The sequence below is a fragment of the Arabidopsis lyrata genome (genome assembly GCF_000004255.2).
Source record: "Arabidopsis lyrata subsp. lyrata unplaced genomic scaffold ARALYscaffold_3, whole genome shotgun sequence".
Lineage (NCBI taxonomy): Eukaryota > Viridiplantae > Streptophyta > Magnoliopsida > Brassicales > Brassicaceae > Arabidopsis > Arabidopsis lyrata.
Window position 1 is genome coordinate 12,526,716 of NW_003302553.1, and position 19,059 is coordinate 12,545,774.

Genomic DNA, 19,059 nt, shown 5'->3' on the forward strand with positions numbered 1-19,059 from the left:
CCAGCTGAAGCAAGAACAAGACAGGTCTCATAAATAGTTTGATGAAAAATAGACTCTCAAGGTTGATAAATGATGAGCAATGAAAAAGGGTCGCGGAGCATATCTTGGTTTTGGTTAGAGGATTTTCAAGAAGTATTAACCATGAGTTTAACGATGTGAAGCTCTATGTACGCATTGAAGGATCTTCACAGAGTTTTTAACTTAGTTATGCACTCAAGCAGGGGGAGATAAAGAGAGTTACTCTGGTTATGAGGAAATGAGTTGAAGATTGTTTTTGATTTGATTGAAGCTTGACTTAAAGAATAGAGTGCTTGAGTATCAAACTAAGTTAAAAAGGGGGAGAATGAAGATGTGAGATCTTTTGAGTCGAATAGATGACGAAACATGAAGCATTGAGTGTGTGCTTGGGTTCTAAAACGCCCTCATCAAGAGGGAGATTGTTATTATTGTGTTGACTAGTTTCTAGAAGGTGCTTGGATTATAAAACTCAATCATCAAGGGAGAGATTGAAGATGTTGTGTTGACTGAGTTTTATAATCCATCTAAAATGTCATGAGATTGATGAATTGAGGAAGTGACTGTGATTGACACAAACCAGAGAATATATGGTGTTGAATCAAGAAACCAGCAGTCTGATATATCAAAGGATGTATCTGATGTCTGACATAGTTCTTGAACTAGTTCCGACATTAATACAGGAAGCTGAGTTGTGACACTGCTTTGAAGAGTTGGAGTACAGAAGTTTGGGGACGACTTGGACAAGCCAAGAGATGTCTGCTGAGCTGGATAAACATCTTGAATAGTATATTCAAGATGAGAACGTGAAGACAAAGTTTCTTTGTCAATAAAGAAAAAGGAAATTTGTCAATTCCTATTTTGGTGTAGAATAGGAAATTCCTATTAGTGTAGAATAGGAAAATTGTCAACTCTAGGGTTGAGCAATTGTTATAAATACCAAGAGGGCGCTTCATGAAGACTTGCGCGCCTCAGGGTATTCTCGAGAGATGCACACAAGGTGTGTGGCGTCGCCCCACCATATATGATGTAAGATCTATTGGTGGTTTATTCATCTAGAAAAGAATGATAGGCATAGTAGTGCTTGATATCATACGCAATTGTAATTGCAATCTTGTTCTAGTGAATTTGTTCTGGACTAGGTCCCGGGGATGTAGGAAAAACCGAACCCCGTTAACAAACTCTTTGTGTCGTTTACTTTATGCTCACACATACTCGTACTTGAACATATACGTACTCGAACAATTAGACTTAGCCACAAATATGCGTTTACAATCATCTCCTCCTATACTTTTGCCTCCTGCAGGTACTTGACCTTAATTACTGGATCTGCACCGAACTTGGAACATAAGAGAACACATCTGTTGTATAATCAAAACAGATTACAAAATCTCTCATCCTTACTTTTTTTATGAGCAACAAAGTAAGTATTCCCCTTAAGGACAAACCTCTTTGAAAACACGATAGCACACAACAGTTAGGAGTGATATCAAGAACTCTCCAAGAATTAGACTTAAAATGGTAGATTCGTGGCGCTTTACATTATAGTCAAACTCATCGAAAAACCTCAAGACTTTGTGGTTCTTCTTGTTATCGTATCCTATAGCATACCTATCTGATTCATGGTAATTATTTTTGGGTTCGATCCATCTAGCTTGCCCCAAATACAGGTTCCATACCACCAGCCCCAAGTTGTCGAAGTGCCTAATAACAATAAGCCGTCGCACGGATAGACTTCAAATATTTGGATTGGACAAAGCATTTTACCAAACTCCTTTATAGATGGCAAGTCTTTGATGTTATGGAGATTGAAAGTCATTGTTTGAATATCTAATAAAAAATCATCATCATCAGAAGTCATGTTCAACATAAACTCCTTGGCTACTTTACCACAATTCTTCTTTGTAAAGCTATGATCCAATCGCTCTGAGAGAAATGATCGAAGTCCTAGAGAGTATCTCCTCTACCAAATCCCATGGCAGATCAGAGATGATCGTCATTGTTTTCAAATAAAAAAATTAGGGTTTCTAGTTTAACCAAAATATAATATCTATCTAACTTTCACGGTTGTCTACTCTTTATATATGTTATAACTTATAATAATGGGAAGTTTAACTAAACGGGATAAAAAATCATCATCATCAGAAGTCATGTTCAACATAAACTCCTTGGCTACTTTACCACAATGCTTCTTTGTAAAGCTATGATCTTTAGATATGATAGTGGCTTTGAATGGTTTCAACTACAATAGTTTTTTAGATAGTGGCTTTGAATGGTGTTCATGTTAGGTTTATAGTCTTTTTATGATGTTCTCCCAATCAATAAGAAAGATTCACTGATTTCGTTAACACTATTAGTTATACATAAAAAAATTCTTTTTTTTTTAAAGTTCTATTTTTCAACTCACCAATAAATTCTTATCTCTATACTATTAAAAGAATGTACTTGGGTCGGGTTAAAATTGAAAAAATTGAAAAAATGACTCGCAATTTAATCAATCGGATCTTTGAGTATTTATACCAAAAAAAATTTAGGAAAATAAAAGTGAAAATCTATCTAAAATCGGATGATGTGGCAAACAATATTCAGAATCGTTTATATTCGGAATAATTATAATTATATGGTAACTATAAGATCTTATTGTTAGGAATTCCACGTAAAACTTATACGGACAATTAAAACGTTAATAAATACGTATATATTGAACTAATTACTGTTATTGCCGTTATTGCATAGATCATTGAGATCTTATTTTCATATTTTCTATATTTAACTATTAGAGTTTAATACCTATCCAAATTACTATGCGAATTTTTTTCATTTATTGCCATCGTAATCTTTTTTTTGTTTAGATTTTATTTTCTAGAATAATCTTATTTTGTTTAGATTTCATTTTCTAGAATATTTTACCGAATATACTTTGTGGCAACCCTAAATTTGTGAAAATGTAACCTACCAGTATAGATATAGGGCATATCGTCTGTGTTTTCTCAAATCATTAGACTTGACTCACATCAACCTACACTTTTTTTTTGCGAAAACATCAAGGTCGTGTACTGTAAACTGTTAGTTTTGCCTCTGATATCGTCAATATATTTTATCGTTCTTTGTATTTCACACTGAGATTGTCTATAACTGTGATTATTGTTTAGATATGATTTTCATATTTTGCTGGTTTGTTATAATTTTTAGAATGGAGAATCTGACCTAAAGAGAATGGAAGAGCATGCAGCGGTTGGTCGTTCTTGAAAGGTGAATTTGGTGAAGTCATGGTTCGTAATTGTTTGCCAGAGGTAATGTAACATTTCTTAGATATTAGGTACATTAATAATAGAGATCCATAGACCATATTTTCAAAAAAAAATAACTTCTTTTCGTTTAGCCAAAAACTTTTGATATTGCTTACCATTTATAGAACCAGAGTTGAGGTTTTAACTAACTCAATTGATTTTTATGTCTTTATGGGATCATGCTTCTTCAACTAGGGTGAAGGTTTTTTCAAGTGAGCCATACTCTGTTCAATCAAGAATGTAGACAAGGGAAGTGGATCATCATTAACACATAAAAAGGGCAAGAGCTTTGCCGGATTTTCTTAGTGATTTTGTTGAGGTTTGGTTTTTTCAGAATTTTTTCATTTTATTATAGTATAAATATTGATTTTCAACTAACAATAGTTTAGTTTAGTGGTTTCATTTTATATATGATTTCATGATTCATGATTGATATTGGTTGTTTTATTATAGTATAAATGTTGAGCATTGGGTTTTGTTGCAAGATTTTCTCGCCCTTGGTGGTCATGATTCATTCCATAAAATGAGAAATATATAAGTCTAGAAGTCATACCAAAAGATGAACAAAAGAATCGGTGACAGTACTGAGACATATTTGCAGAATTTTCCTAAGGGTGTTTAGGTTAGTTCATGCTTTTGGAGTTTACAAGAAATGTCATTGCATGTGAACGTACAATAGAAGGACCTTTGGACTATATCTGAACGTACAATGCAAGCAAATCACTCATTTTTTTTTTGTCACCTTTCTCATATTCAGTACTTAGCGAGCCATAGATTGATCTTCGTTTAGGATTCTGCACTCATCATGGAAGTGAGCTGAGGATGTGAATGTCTACATGGTGGACTTGGTTTAGTAGAAAAAGGATAATTGAGAAAAAGAGACCTACTGAGTCTTACTGTTAAGAAGAATCTCTTTTTTTTTGTCATCAATTAAGATCTCTCTCTAATGGAGTTCTGAAATTTGTGTCGAGATTTATTTTGTTGTTCTCTTGTGAGTTGTGACTTTCATTGTGATTTTCTTTGTCAGTAAAGAAAATTTTCAATTCTTTAGTTTCTCAAATGGAAATTGTTGTCCATAAAAACTTTATTTACAATATGAAATGAGTTGTTAGTAAATATTAATCTTTTATATATAATTTTAAAAGGGTTGGTTTGAATTAACAATTGACCCTTTTGGCGGGTTGGTCCTACCCAAATCTCTATATTACTAAAATATATTACTAAATAAAGATTTATATAAGTTTTTGTCTTTTTGTTTTAACTGTATTTACTAAAAATGCTATTATAATGTAGTTAAAGAGAATAAGGCTCATTATAAAGTAATTTAGGTTTAATATTTACCAAAAAAAGATTAGACGGGTCAGTGCAAATTCTTCTAAGTTGACCCGAAATTTTAAATTCGGATCCTTTTAGTCGGATCTTTTAACGGGTCTAGGAGATAATATCCTTCATCTTTGGACTTTGATGAACTTTGTATAATTTATACACTAAGGCCGTTGAAATCATAGGAGCGTACATACATATATACAGTCGGTCGATAATTTTCTTTAAAAAAAATATATCTACACCTAATTCATCCAAAACCAAATATCATCACTCTCCAAACTAGATTGGAATCACAAAACTACACAATTAAAAATTGTATGTGGTTAGATGAGCAAATCAAATTTAGTCTATGGTGCATACAATTTATTTCCCAACAATTACGATATTTATATAGTGATTAAATAATATTTTATACGACTAATTTTATTGGTAAATCATTTTAGTATTTCACGATTTATGAATATTTATAGTATAAATCCCGAATTAAACTACACGTAGGCAAATAAACATTCCCCCGCGGTGGACCGCGGGTCTAATCCTAGTCTATTTAACATTTTTGAAGTACCCGGAATTTTTTTATTTTGACTCGGAAATAAATCTTTTGGATCATACTTTATTTGTGATTTTGACCCGTATTCTCTCAATGGGAACCTTCCTTAATAGATACTCCCTACATTCAAGATAGTAAGCATTTAGTTTCTCATATTTGGAAGATTTAAGGATACACAGAATATATATAGTTATAACAATTTATAACAAATTGATCCTAAATACAAAATGTTTCCTATTAAAAGGCGAGATAAATGATTTCATCTTGAATCCGTATAACAAATTGATCCTAAATACAAAATGTTTCCTAGAATTATACAATTATCAACCACAACATTATTAGTTTTAGTTTAGGAAAATATCAGCCGTATATATCTTTTAAACAAACCAATATTCTATAATTAAATTGTTTCCTATTTAAATGGTAATGATTTTTAGCTCATTAACATTTGTTTCCTAAATAAAATGAACCATATCAAATCGACATTCAATCATAACAACTGATTTTTAAATAAAAAACTAAAGCATATTCTTTAAATATCATATATTCAATTCTTATAATTTTCGAAGATATCTTGGCATTTATTTCGGATTTCTTATTATGTAAATGTTGGTTAATAATATCTAACAAATCTGGCTTGATCACAAAGCTATTGTCGAATTTGTATCCAACCTAAGGCCAAGAGGCCTCTATAAATAGATTTTCGCTAACACAGAATTATCATATCAAGAGAAGACTTTCCAAAAATCAATAACTGCTTCATTTTCCAATTTCCAGTCACCGGATTCTTTTACTGCAAACAACAACCATAACATATACTATCTTACAAACAACTTTTCATCTTCGATATTAAAAAACCGATGCAACATTTTCATCTTTGATCTTAAACCGACGCAACCGGAAGATCATTCGAACAAGTCCACTAGTTCATCTACAATTCTACATTCATTAGTTCCTCTCCTTATCATGAAACAACCATCCTGCAAATTTCATAAATGCCAACAACATGGATTTAAATATCTCCACCCCCTTTGGGGGAAATCAATTTTTGGAAAACCCCTCTTTATTCTCACTACCCCTTCTCCTTCCCAATTTTCTCATAAACCAATTATACCTCTTATCCCTTTAATTGTACATTTAATTTAATACCAACACATTTTTTATTCAACCAATCAAAAATTTTCTCTCTCTTCTCTCATTAAAAAACAAACCTACTAAATATCTCACCTTTTACGATTGCAGATTTGTTGAAATATTTTAGGATTGCAGATTTAGGACAACTGGAACCACTGAGTACAACTAAGTAGAATATTTACGGAAACCCTAAATTTGGTGCAACTGGGACAAATGTGTACAACTATGTTGATGGTCTGCTACGGAAGTTATGAAATTATAGACCGTTTTTTCTCTCTTTCTTTTTCAGGGACAATGAAAAGGAATTCAGTCATACGCTTTGCTTATGACGGATACTATACAAGTATCGGAGAAGATGTACATTGGATTTCTAATGCAGAAGATGAAGAAGTGCATTCTTTTCTTATGAATAAATCGAAAAGGGGACTATCCGGTTCCCCATAATAGTCAATGGGTTCTTCCTGAGGAGATAATGGAACTGTTTGCCTATCCTCCAGATTATGAGGTAAAACAAGGAAGAAGACAAGAAACAAGATTCCTCTCCGTTGGAGAACATAGAGGAAGAGGACGTAAGAAGAGGTTGCATGGATCGAGCGGTTTGGGCGAGTGGTTTACCAATGATGGTGACGTTGATGGAGACGATGCGGGTGACCAAGGTTGATTTCTCAGTGCTATTTATTAGGTAAATTTAAGAAACGATGTTGTTTGTATTGGTTTTGTTTGTGAAACTTATATGTTCTGTGTTGTATAACTAAGTTTTAGCAAGTACAACTATAGTTTATTTCTTTCTCGTATCTGTGCAAATTTTGTCAATTTTGGTACAACTAAGTACCACATGTACAACTAAGGTCTAATGCCTTGGCCAATTTTCAGAATTTTATATAATATGAAAATTTAAAACCAAATTAAAAAAAACTTAAAAAGGCATACACGATGGTAATGAAATTACACAACAAGTTTTTAACAAAAAATTTCATATTTTTTAAAATACTGAAATTCTTATTCAAAATCCCACATTCATACACTAACAACCTTATACTTTCATGGTTACTTTGTAGATTTGAACTAAAATTTTATAAATTTTTGAAGTACTTGTATTTTGATAAATACAAATGCACAGATACAAAGTAATGGTATTTTTATGAGGCAATACATTCGGTTCCACCAACAAAAATTAAATTAGAGTTGATAACAACTAGATTTACTAAAATCTTTGTATTGTACAACTATGAGCAAAAATGTGCAACCGAGTACAACTGTACAACTATGAACAAATCTATGCTATTATTTAATAATATTTTTCAAAATGACGGTGCCAGGTATGCCATTTGTCAGAATTTTTTAGATATTTAGATATTTCCAAATATTTTTAGATATTTCACTGTTTTTTTTTAATTTTTTTCCAAAACTCTTACAAACCTACATATTTGTCAGATTTTTTGATTAATTTAGATTTTTTTTTTTTGGTTCAAAACGCTTAGATTATATTCCATACATAGATTGATACATAAAAATTTAAGATTCAGATTAAAAGATTCATACATAATTGGATTCAAATTCAAAGATTCATCATAATCAAAAAACATAAACCCAGAAACATAGTTGTACCTAATCGTACCAGTTGTACCTAAACACTTAAATTTATACATCAACATCAAAGACCAGAATACAAGCGAAAATCATCATCAGAGACCAAAATAGGAGCTGAACTCTTCTCTTGCTCCATGTGCTTCGCCTGCTCTTGCTCCATCTCCTTCTCTTTTTCCTTCTCCTTCTCTTTCTTCAATATCAAACATTCAAAAGCAATCTTAAATTCTACCTAAATAATACGGATGGTTTTTGGTCACTATGAAACTCTCATTGTCTAAACCAAGACAATAAACGAGCAATCCAAACACAAACTCACATAATCTCATTATCCATCTACATAATTATAAGAGATAAAGTTTGGGTTTTCAACAAATTTCAAATCCGAAACACATTTTGAATCGGAATCCTTTTGAATCTATCTAAAGTAATTCAAATCCGAAAATAGAGAGAAATTCAAATCAAAAATTGGGACAAATTCAATCAGAAAATTACAACAAATTCAAATCCGAAAATCATCCGTTTCACAAACAAAACCCAACAAAATCCATCGAAATCAAACAAAAGAAAGAATGAGAATGAAGAATTTATAGCTTACAAGAAAGGAGACGAAGGAACGTGGATTTGGATTGGATTTCTAACAAAGAATTTCCAACGAGAAGAAGAATGAAGGTTTCGATTCGGAGAGAAGAGGGAAGAAAAGAAGGTTTGCCGGCGACGAGAGAAGAACGACGGAGAGATGAACGGCGATTAGTCATTTTTTTTGAGAGAAAAGGGGAAAAAAAATTAGAGTTAGGGATTTGATTTTGGGACTTTACGTTTTTGAGATTTTTGGGGTTAAATGATCCAAAATCTGACCCAATATATGTGGATCTAGATCCAAATTGAGGTTGGGTCAGTAAATAAGTTGAAAACCCAAATTTTATTTGTCTTTTACTCTTTTCCAAAATTAAAATAATTAATTTAACACAAGTTTTTTATTTGGGGGGGCTAACTAGAGAATGATTTGAGGAGAGGGGGCCGATGAGAATTTTATCCCAACAACATTCATGAAAAAAATAACCAAATCTATAATGGTTCGTAAATTTATTACGAAATAAAACTTAAATCACCCCAGCCTCTGTTCCATTGATTTGCCATCACTTAATTTATTGAAGCTAAGATCTCTGTAAGAAGATTATTACAAAGTTAGCTTAGTTTTGATTTTATTCTAGTAGTGATTGATAATACTTGAAAATATACTAACAAGAGCTTTAAGGAGGCAATATTTCCAAGATATGCAGGTAAGTCTCCTGTGAGTCGTGAGATTGCAGTTCCTAAGGATTCTACAATGTCAAATTAATTGATTTTGAATTCCTCCAGCATATCTACTTGTTGTAAACTAAGTATTACAGATGCCATCTCAAACATTTACGAAATAGCCAGAAATTCCATATTCTTTTATAAACATAATCTGGCAATAATAACAACTATCTATGAAGAAATTGAAACATTTACGAAAATGATACTAAAACATTGTTGAAGAAGAACACAAAAAAGGAATTTTCAATGGGCATCAGAGATTGATTTCCCCGACGAACTAACAACACTTTCACAAACTAGAGCTTAGTTCAAACCAATTAAAACCCTCAAAATCAAAATAAATTCCTTTTGATTAAAGAAGCCCCAAATTGTGGTCGAAACCCTAAATAGAACGATCAATTGAAGAAAACAAAAAAGGCAGAGATTGAAAAAAATTCACCGGCGGGACGAATCGACGGCGACGGAGAGATTCGATGAGCTAAGAGAAGACAAGGTGGATCGGCGAAGAAAGATTCTCGTTCTCTAGCATCCTCGCTCTCTCTGCTCAAAGCATTATTCCATTTTCTCTTATCCCCACTTTTACAATTATTTTAATTATTAAAATAAAATCATTCTTTCTGTCACAAATTCTTAGGAAACCAAAACTGTGTAGACGTAATTTAGGGGTCTTTAGAAAAGTTTTAAAATTTTTAAAGTTTTTATTTTATCAATCAAATTTTTTTGGTTTTAAATAGTTTTAAGGCTTTCAAAGTATTTCTTTTTTTTTTACTCTTTGAATTCAATTTTTTCTAAAGCCACGTAAACCTGACTTTAAAAGTAAAAAAAATAAAAATTAATAGTTTTCCTGATTTTCTTTTTCCCATTATAAGAAAACCTCTAATAAAATTCATTGGAAAATCAATCTTAAAAAAGTATTATCTCTGAAATTCTCGCCGGAGAAGAAATTTATTTTTCAAAATTAAAGTAAAATGGCAAATCGGTTAATAAATCTAAAAGAGTTAATAACTAGATTGACTCTGTTTAGAAAGGGATAACTAAAATGACCTACATCTTTTGTAAAAAGATATTCTAACCTGATTTTATGAGATATTAACCGAATTGCCATTTTGCTTTAATTTTGAAAAATAAATTTTTTTTTGGTTTTTCATTTAATCATAAAAACCCAAACATTAAACCTAAAAACTTTTTAGTTCCCCCCCCCCTCGTTTCCTCCGTCGTCGGAAAAAAAATCAGAGATAATAAATTTTTTTTATTCTTCTTCTCCGGCGAGAATTTCGACGATGCTTCTCCGGCGACGCAACGCTACCTCTCCGGTGTGGTTTCTTTCTTCTCCGTCGCTTTTCCTTCTTCTGTCTTCTCCTCTCGGCTACTTCTTCTTAGCTCCTCTATTGAGATCGTCTCTTCTCTCTTCTCTGCTGCTTCTATTTCATCTTCTTAGGCTTAGTCGCGAGCAGGTACACCGGATTTTGTCAGCAACAGCAGCTACGTCGAGGGTTGCCTTCGATTTATGTTTTTTTTTATAAATCAAGTTGCAAAAAACATGTTGCATGAAAGGTGTTCGATGAAATGCCAGTCTTGACGACAGAGTTATTTTTTAGTTATCACAGATTTATTTGTTATTCATTGCAGATTTGTTTGTTGGTGTTTGCATATTTATTTGTTGCTCTGGTTTTGATGCTCGAGGATGGAGAAGAAGGCGGTGGCGGTGACGATGGTATACAACGTTTTAAAACCCTAATCTCTATTCGTGGCAGATTTGTTTGTCGTTTGATGGCAGATTTTTGTTTTTAGTATTCACAGATTTATTTATTGCTCATCGCAGACTTGTTTGATTAATGAATTTGCAGATTTATGTTTGATAAATTGTAGGTGTCTTGTTCTAAGTTGCAGGTTTTGTTACATAATTAGCGCAATTAACTTAGATTAAGGTTTGAGCGTTAGCTTTCTTAGATTTGTTTGTTGTTTGATGCCAGATTTATTTGTTGCTTCGCAAATTTGTTTGTAAGTGTTTGTAGATTTATTTGTTGCTCATTGCATCTGTTTGTTGGTTGTATAACTTGTATTGTTTTGATTGCAGATTTATTGTTAGTCATCAAAGCACAAGATTCAGATTGGAGAGCTCAATGTCGAAGTCAAATTATACGAGGAAGAGATACAAGAGCTAAGAAACTTCAAAAACATGGTTGTGTGTACTTTTGGTCATGATTGTGGTGTAATATTTCATCTTTACATAAGAGTTTGTGTGAGCTTATGTTGTGATTAAATTTGTAATGACCTACAAAAAGAATATGGACTATTAAGTAATTTAAGCCAATATGTGGGTCTTGTTTTGTTTTAATACAAAGTAATTAAATTTTGGATGAAAAAAATATAAATATGTTGTAGTGTGTATTGGAGAAAGATATGAGAGTTTAAGGAGAAAAAATATTAAGTGGCTAAATCTAAATTGAACAAGATTACTAAAAATGTAAGTACAAAGCAATTAACAATTTAAAGCCTTAGGCGAGTATATAAATATTACAAGTCAACATTCGTTTGTGGTAAAAGAAACTCGGTTAGATCCACCCTAAGGTAGAGAGCCTTAACAACATGTCTTCAAAAAAACTAATAGTCAATTCAATAAACTTATATTTTATCCGGTAAAATAATATAACCAAAACATACAACAATCTATTTTACATTTATATCAAGAGCTCATGGCTTTGCAGTATTATTGTAAAAATATTATGTTATTGCAGATTTTTTATTATGTTACTGCAGACTTATTCTTATGTTACTACAAATTTATCTAAATTGAAACTTTAGAAGATAATGTAAAAATTTGGTCAACTATTAATGAGTCACACCCTAAATCGGACAGTCCAGAATTCTCTATCTTAGATACTAGTAAACAAATATGTAGTGTCTTTAAATAAATCTGTGAATATAAATCTGCAAGCAAAATGTATCAATAAGTCTGTAAGATATAAATATGTGCTACTAAAAAGTTAGTTTAGTCATTATTAAGTTTGCGACCACTTCGTCAAATATATCTGCGATGATGGAAAATAATTATGTGACACATAATATATCTGCCATCAAAGAGTAAAAATCTGTGACCACTAGAGTCAATCTAGTAATTATCTTTTGGTCAACAAAATCTGCAGTAACTTACAGGCTTAGCATAAATCGGTAATAACTATTAATAAGTCTGCTGCAACGTAATTGAGAATAAGTCTGTAAGAAAAACAAATCTACAGAAATAAATCTGCGAGACAAGGAAAATCTGCGGTGTTATAAATAAAAACTGTAAGATAAATCTGTGGTAGACATAAAATCTGTGACAACCTATAAATTGGTAGTACCTTATGAACAAATCTGTAGATTAAATCTGTGGTAGAAATAAATCTGGAGAACAAATCTGTGGTTCAAAAACTAACCTGCAAGAAAACAAGTCAGCGATAACTATATAATTAAATATGTGGCAGATTTATAAATTAGTGGCAGATTTTTAAAATATGTGGTAGATTTGTTCTACAGATTTATTTGAATTCGAAGAGATCAGTGGTAAAACTGTAAATAATGACAGGTTTTTTTGTAAATAACAGAAACTTTTGTCTCGCTGGCATTTTTTTTAATGGCATTTTTGTTATTATGATTTTTCTTTGGGAAAAAACCCGAAAAAACTCTGGTTTATTTTTTATTTTGACGTTTAATACACAAATATTTTTGGTTGGAAGAAAAAACACATAATAATTAAAATATACGATTTAATACCTATAACAATAAAACGTTGTTATTTTTATACTTACGGTTTCATAACAAAAAATAAAATTCCAATTTTACCCTTACAATTAGAATATATCATTAATTTTAAATGATGTGACAATAATTTTAGTTTTATTTGAATAAAAATAATTTATATTTATATTTCGTTTTATTAAAATTATTTTATTTATAAATTAAAAAAAAATCAAATCTGAAAAAGAAAGAGATTTGACTAAAAATAGAGAAAATTGACCGGTTGGTCCTATGCCTTTGTTTTTTCCGATTTCAAATCGTCAAGTTCTTCAAATCAATTTCAATAGCAATGATTTATGTGTTTTTCTTTTGGTTGATTTATATTCATAACAGGATTTATTTTATTTATTTTCGAATTACTAGCTTTATATCTTCTCTAATAACACCAAAATTTCTAGGTTTGATATCAAATTGAGTTCTTAATCGATTTTTGCTAAAAGATCAAATCGGTTTATGGGTTTCAAATTGATTTTTGGATGTTGATTTCAAATCGACTGCTTGGTTTTGTTGTGTCTTTTTCAATTTTTGTAATTTTAATTTCTTGAATTTAATTGGATAGTGAATTGATTTTTTGGGTTTTGGTTGGAGACCGAACAAACATGTCACCAAGAATAACAAACACAATTTGGAAACGCATATGGTTAATGATTATTGCTCACCTTCTTACAAAGAAAAACAATCTTCTATCGCTTATAATTCGCCAATAAAACAAACCTAATGGATGAAGTTCCATAAGTTATGTCTCTCTTCTTCTTCTTTGATTCTCTGGGACAATAAAGCCAATTGATGAAGTTCCATACTACTCAGTCGACTTCTTATTCGATTCTCTATTCTTCTTCCTATTTTTTCTTTTTCGACATTTTTTATTTCATTTATTTAGATTTTTTCATTTGAAATTTATAAAGAAAATAATTTTAGTAAAACGAAATATAAATATAAATGATTTTTTACTCTAATAAAATTAAAAGTTATTGCCACATCATTTAAAATTAATGATTTATTCTAATTGTAAAGATAAAATTTGGATTTTATTTTTGTTATAAAACTGTAAGTATGAAAATAACAACATTTTATTTTTATAGGTATTAAATCGTATATTTCAATTATTATGTGTTTTTTCTTCCAACCAAAAAAATTTGGGTATTAAACGTCCAAATAAAAAATAAACCAGGATTTTTTTGGGTTTTTTCTCATTTTTCTTTACGAAGCTTTAAAGGGTATTTTGGAGATTAAAAAAAAAACGAAAACACTCTAGTTATTATTAAAAGATATGAGTTATTCTAGTTATTAGTCCCCATATATAAGTTATTCTCCCATTATATATATGACCAAACTCTCCAACATGTATTTGTGAACAAAGCATTGAATAAATCCACTATCAAAGTTACATTTGATCCACCCTGAAGCTGGAGCGGCAAAGTTAAGACTTTTTCTTAATTTTTTAGAATCATTTAGTTTCACTACCCAAAAGAAAAGAAGCTTCCCTCTATTTTGCCTTTTTGATTTACAAATCCCGATATATCCAATCCATCCGAATTATATTAGCTAGCTAGTATATTTATATCCGACAACACGATGAACAAACATCCATCTTCGATATATATCATTACAAAATCATAATGACATCTTGAAACTGTTTGATAGATAGAATAAAAGAATATTATTCTTACATGTTTAGGTAAAAAATCATAACGGCATCTTCTGATCAAACACTTTGTCTCATAGTTGCCTAGGTAATACAAGAGTGGAAACGTCAAAGGTTGGGTGATCGGTGCAGAACCGTGCCAAGAAATTTTAAAGCCATAAGATAAATAAAAAGTAGTTTAATGTTTAAATATTTTATAATGCAAAATAAACCCTAAATTAATTCAGCAAAAGATTTATAGATAAATGGATAAAAAATGCTAGAGAATTAACAAATATAAATTGTGACTAGTATATATATAACTACTATATACGAAATGCAGTATTTTGTTTAAAACCGTTATGTACATTTAAAACTGTAAAATTAGTAAAACAAATAAAGAAAATAATTTAGATAAATCGACTAACAAAAAAATAATTGTTAAAAATAAGAATCGTTGTGGTGTAAATAAAGAAAAACCAATGTGTGGACAAACAAAATGATTTTTTTTTCTTCATGAATTTTAGAAGAAATATGGTTTAACTATGAGTTTTCGGTAGAAATTTGAAGTTAAGAAAAAACATCTTGAACACGTAAAGTAAAGATATTTGTAAATATGCCCCTTAGTTTTTATGTGAAATCAAGTTCCGTAGGTCATTGTTTCTTTTGCTGTTGAATAGGCATTAGGCATGGGCCTGGATCGATGATAGATTTATGATTATCGTCAACGTTAGTATCACATTTTTTCAAGAAATTTAAAATGGTTTAAAATTTAATTTTATAAACTTAAGAAATTATGGGGTATATTCCCTGTTCTAAAAATTGGCCGCCTAGGCGCTGATCGGAGGAGCACCGCGGCGATTTTGTCCAAATCGGTGAGAAAAATCGGAGATCCGATTTTTTGCCCGCCTGGACCGCCTAGGCGGCCGCCTAGCCCGCCTAGCCCAATTTTTTTTTTTTTTTTTTTTTTTTTTTCATCTAAAATTCAAAACGTCCTACTTATGTTCGTAATTTGTATAAAAATCATAAATTTGAAATTAAAATCTTGTTTTCATGTGTTTAATACAATTTTAAAAACAATATTATATAAATTACTTAATTTTAATGGATTAATATGTTTTTAAAATATTAAATAGCCCTAAAACTAATCCCCGATTAATCCTCGTGTAATCCCTGATTTTTTTGCTAGGCGCTAGGCGCACCCTCACCGCCCGACTAGCGCCTAGCGATTTTTTGAACACGGGGTATATTTAAACATCACCCAACTATAAATCCGAACTTTTATGAATATTCAATAAATACAACTAAGTACAAACCACTATACTAAACCACTTCTTTTCAACGATGTTGTAAGAGTCTAGTGTCTTAACCGGGCCGTAAAACTCACTCCACCGAAAACGTAAACGTTTTCCTCATCGGCTGTCATCGAGTGGAAACTACGAGGAGTGGGTCCTTCTTCGACCGGAGATAGGAGTTTCCTCTCGTTTGGGGTCGTGTCTGAGTAGAAACCGTTGTATTGGCATGAAGCGTCTCGGCCTCCAAAGACATAAAGGGTCGATCCTGTTGCCACCATACGGACACCTAATCAAGAGAGGTGTGGAACGTCTCCGGTGGCTGGAGAAATGGACCAAGTCCGGGTCTCGAGTTCAAAGGCGTTAAGGTGTTTGTCGATGGGCTGATTTGGTGTGAGTAAATCTTTTACCTACATTTGGGCCTATAGGTTTAAGGAAAAATTATATTAGTTCTTCTTAAACTAATAATTTAAGAAAAAATTAAAAATTTCCATCAGATAGTTTGACAAGTAGTCCACGTTTTGCAGTCAACATGATGAGAATCTGCGTTCTCTGTTCTTCTTTACTGATTTAAGAAGCTTCTGTATGAAATAAATCCCAAACGTATCCATTCTGCAGAACCTTGGTTTTATAATTTTCTTAATAACAATAGTGAAACCAGAGCACTTATCGAGCTTCAAAGCTTCAAGATCATCTGCTCTGGCTTTAGCTAAACGATCCAGATCTAAGTCACTGACAATCATCCGTCGGAAGAGAAACATGTAACAACGTTGTTACTCTTGTAATAAAAGAAAATATGATGTAATACTAAAGAGAAAACCATATTTATTTCTCAAGCTCTTCCTTCATTAATTTCAAATACAATACTCATTACTAAAAAGAATAAAACTAGACATCTAAGGAAAAAAGAATAAAACTTGACATCTCAAGCTCTTCCTTCTAATAGTAGTAATACATCATATTTATTTGCTGAATTGGACCTGTACATAGTCTATATAAAAATATGGTTATATATCTGTTTAATAATCTTAATTTTGTAGCCATTAATGAATTACAATGTCTAATAAATGTCTAGTTTTATTAAAATAAATTACCATTCTTTAGTAATATAAAACTAGGTTATTAACCCCCGCGTTTTATTGATTGTTTAATATATAAGTTGAGAAACCTAATCCAAAAATGGTTTCTAGCAAGAGGAATTCGATCGGTAACTGCTGCTCATGTTGGCTTTTTTACTTTGGTTTTAATTGTATGTACATAATCACATTTTTAATTATATCAATAAATTGAACATTTAATAAAAAGAAATTGTTTAATATATTTTGGGCTTAGTAATCATTTAAATAGCAAGATATTGACATTAGTAATGGAAAATTATTATAATGTTTTATTTTTTTTATTTTCTTTAACATATATGTTTTTTGTTTAGATTTTTAGTATCATTTATGTGGTTTAAACTTTGTTTTAATAAAAAAAATCTTACAAGATAAAAATTGGTATAAAATGTACTATGAATATGACGTATCATTTCTCTTACTTTCTTTTTGTTGTTTTGTAAATGATTTTCTATTAGTAAAGCAATTAATAAGAATTTTGACAATATAGAAATTAAACTACCAAAATATGTACATGTTTGGGCATACTTGTGTTTTTCTTATCTATTAGCAAATGTTTTTGCTATTAATCAAGCAGTTATAGAGTAATATGTTTTAACATTTCTTCTACATGTGCATATATTTTATATATTTTGATGAAAATCATATACCACTAATGATAATTATTAAAATATTATTTTTCACTTATATGGTATTTGCCAAAAGTTTTTATTTTTTATTTTATGTTTTTATTAATTTGTCTTGCACAACAAAATCTTAATTTTCAACATCTTTTCTAACAACACAACAACAACAGGGACACTCTTAGTCAAATATAAAATTAATCCAAACACATTAAACTGAAAAAATATGAGTTTGATTAGAGACTTGATGTTTTACTAAAAATCGAAATAACCGAATCAAATTTAACTCGACATCAAACCTCTTCAGAGATATTTCACGACCAAGAAGTACTGGATTCTCTTTAGGGATATAATCAAATTTGGTGAGACTAATAATGATATTATTTTATATATTCTACTAACAAAATTTTAACATTTTTATTTTTTGCATATGTTTTTTTTACGTGTACATTTTTCTCGTTTCCATAGATCTTTTTTTTTTCTTTTTTTTTTAAATGTAGATTAATTTTCTATTGATATTATTTTATATATTCTAATAACAAAATTTTACATTTTTTTTTGTTTTCCCATATGTTTTTTAAATTTTTTTATATTTTTCTTGTTTCCATATATATATATATATATATATATATATATTGCTTTTTCCTTTTTATAAGTATCTTTATATAGAAAATTATTAGAATCTAAAAATTGCTAATTACTGAGATGGCTAATCGTGATTAGTCTTTTAAAATTTTGTGGACAATTTCAGAAGCTTATAGCTTCGACTTTTATGTAGTAAAGAAGCTAATGGTTTTGACTGAATCTATGAAATTTTTATAGCTTTTAGAGCTTCAAATTTATAAAATCATGGTCTCCAATAACTCCAAATTTATGAAGATTTTAGATTACTATTTACAAATACACAAATAAATAACATCAAACTTTGATAGAGTTTTGAAAAATCTTGAATTGAATAACTATAAAATCTTCATAATATTTAAATCTTGAATTGAATAACTATAGAATCTTCATAATACTTATTCTCTTATTGATGATAAAAAGTGATTCAAACTAACTTTTTAAATCTAATAAAACATCGCGAATTCAAAACAACTAATTTCGGTTATATTTCTTACTATTCCATTCATTCTCCGTAAATGACACTGTCAAGTTTCATCAAAATCTAAACATCAAATGAGTCTAAAAACTAAAAACAAAATCTAAAAATAACTTAATAGAGTCTAAAACTCTATATTTTAGCGTACCAAAAAATTATATTTTCTTCCAAAATCAAATGATTTTGAAAATGCAAGACGTGATATGGAGCACAGGAAATCTTAAGCTCGGATCGTAAGCTTGGAGAAGCTCATCCTTTTTATGAAAGATAAAGATCCAGACTTGGCAGCTTTTATGTCTACCTTTCCACTCCTTGAACCAGA

At 30.5% G+C, this 19,059-nt stretch overlaps 1 protein-coding gene and 1 long non-coding RNA gene across 3 annotated transcripts; one reads left to right on the forward strand and one right to left on the reverse strand.

Annotated features, from left to right (window-relative positions):
• Window positions 1-7,815: 7,815 nt before the first annotated feature.
• LOC110229675 lies at window positions 7,816-9,853 on the reverse strand. 2 transcript variants are annotated; one of them, XR_002333064.1, is made up of 3 exons: window positions 9,644-9,853; window positions 8,501-9,068; window positions 7,816-8,095 (listed from the first exon to the last, which is right to left on the reverse strand). It is a non-coding gene; the product is annotated as an uncharacterized LOC110229675 (long non-coding RNA). The 2 variants fall into 2 exon arrangements; XR_002333063.1 differs by having other exon boundaries at window positions 7,816-9,068.
• Window positions 9,854-10,406: 553 nt separating this feature from the next.
• On the forward strand, window positions 10,407-11,528 carry LOC9321756. The gene is made up of 3 exons (XM_002883535.2): window positions 10,407-10,658; window positions 10,834-10,918; window positions 11,282-11,528. The coding sequence occupies exons 1-3, from the start codon at window positions 10,485-10,487 to the stop codon at window positions 11,407-11,409; spliced, it is 387 nt and encodes a 128-aa protein (XP_002883581.1). The 5' UTR covers window positions 10,407-10,484; the 3' UTR covers window positions 11,410-11,528.
• Window positions 11,529-19,059: the final 7,531 nt, after the last annotated feature.

Coding starts and splice junctions, on each gene's coding strand:
- LOC9321756 (XM_002883535.2), top strand. CDS start 10,485: ATGCTTCTCCGGCGACGCAACGCTACCTCTCCGGTGTGGTTTCTTTCT. Junction 10,659..10,833: donor TTAGGCTTAGTCGCGAGCAG/GTACACCGGATT, acceptor TATTCATTGCAG/ATTTGTTTGTTGGTGTTTGC. Junction 10,919..11,281: donor AGGCGGTGGCGGTGACGATG/GTATACAACGTT, acceptor TTTTGATTGCAG/ATTTATTGTTAGTCATCAAA.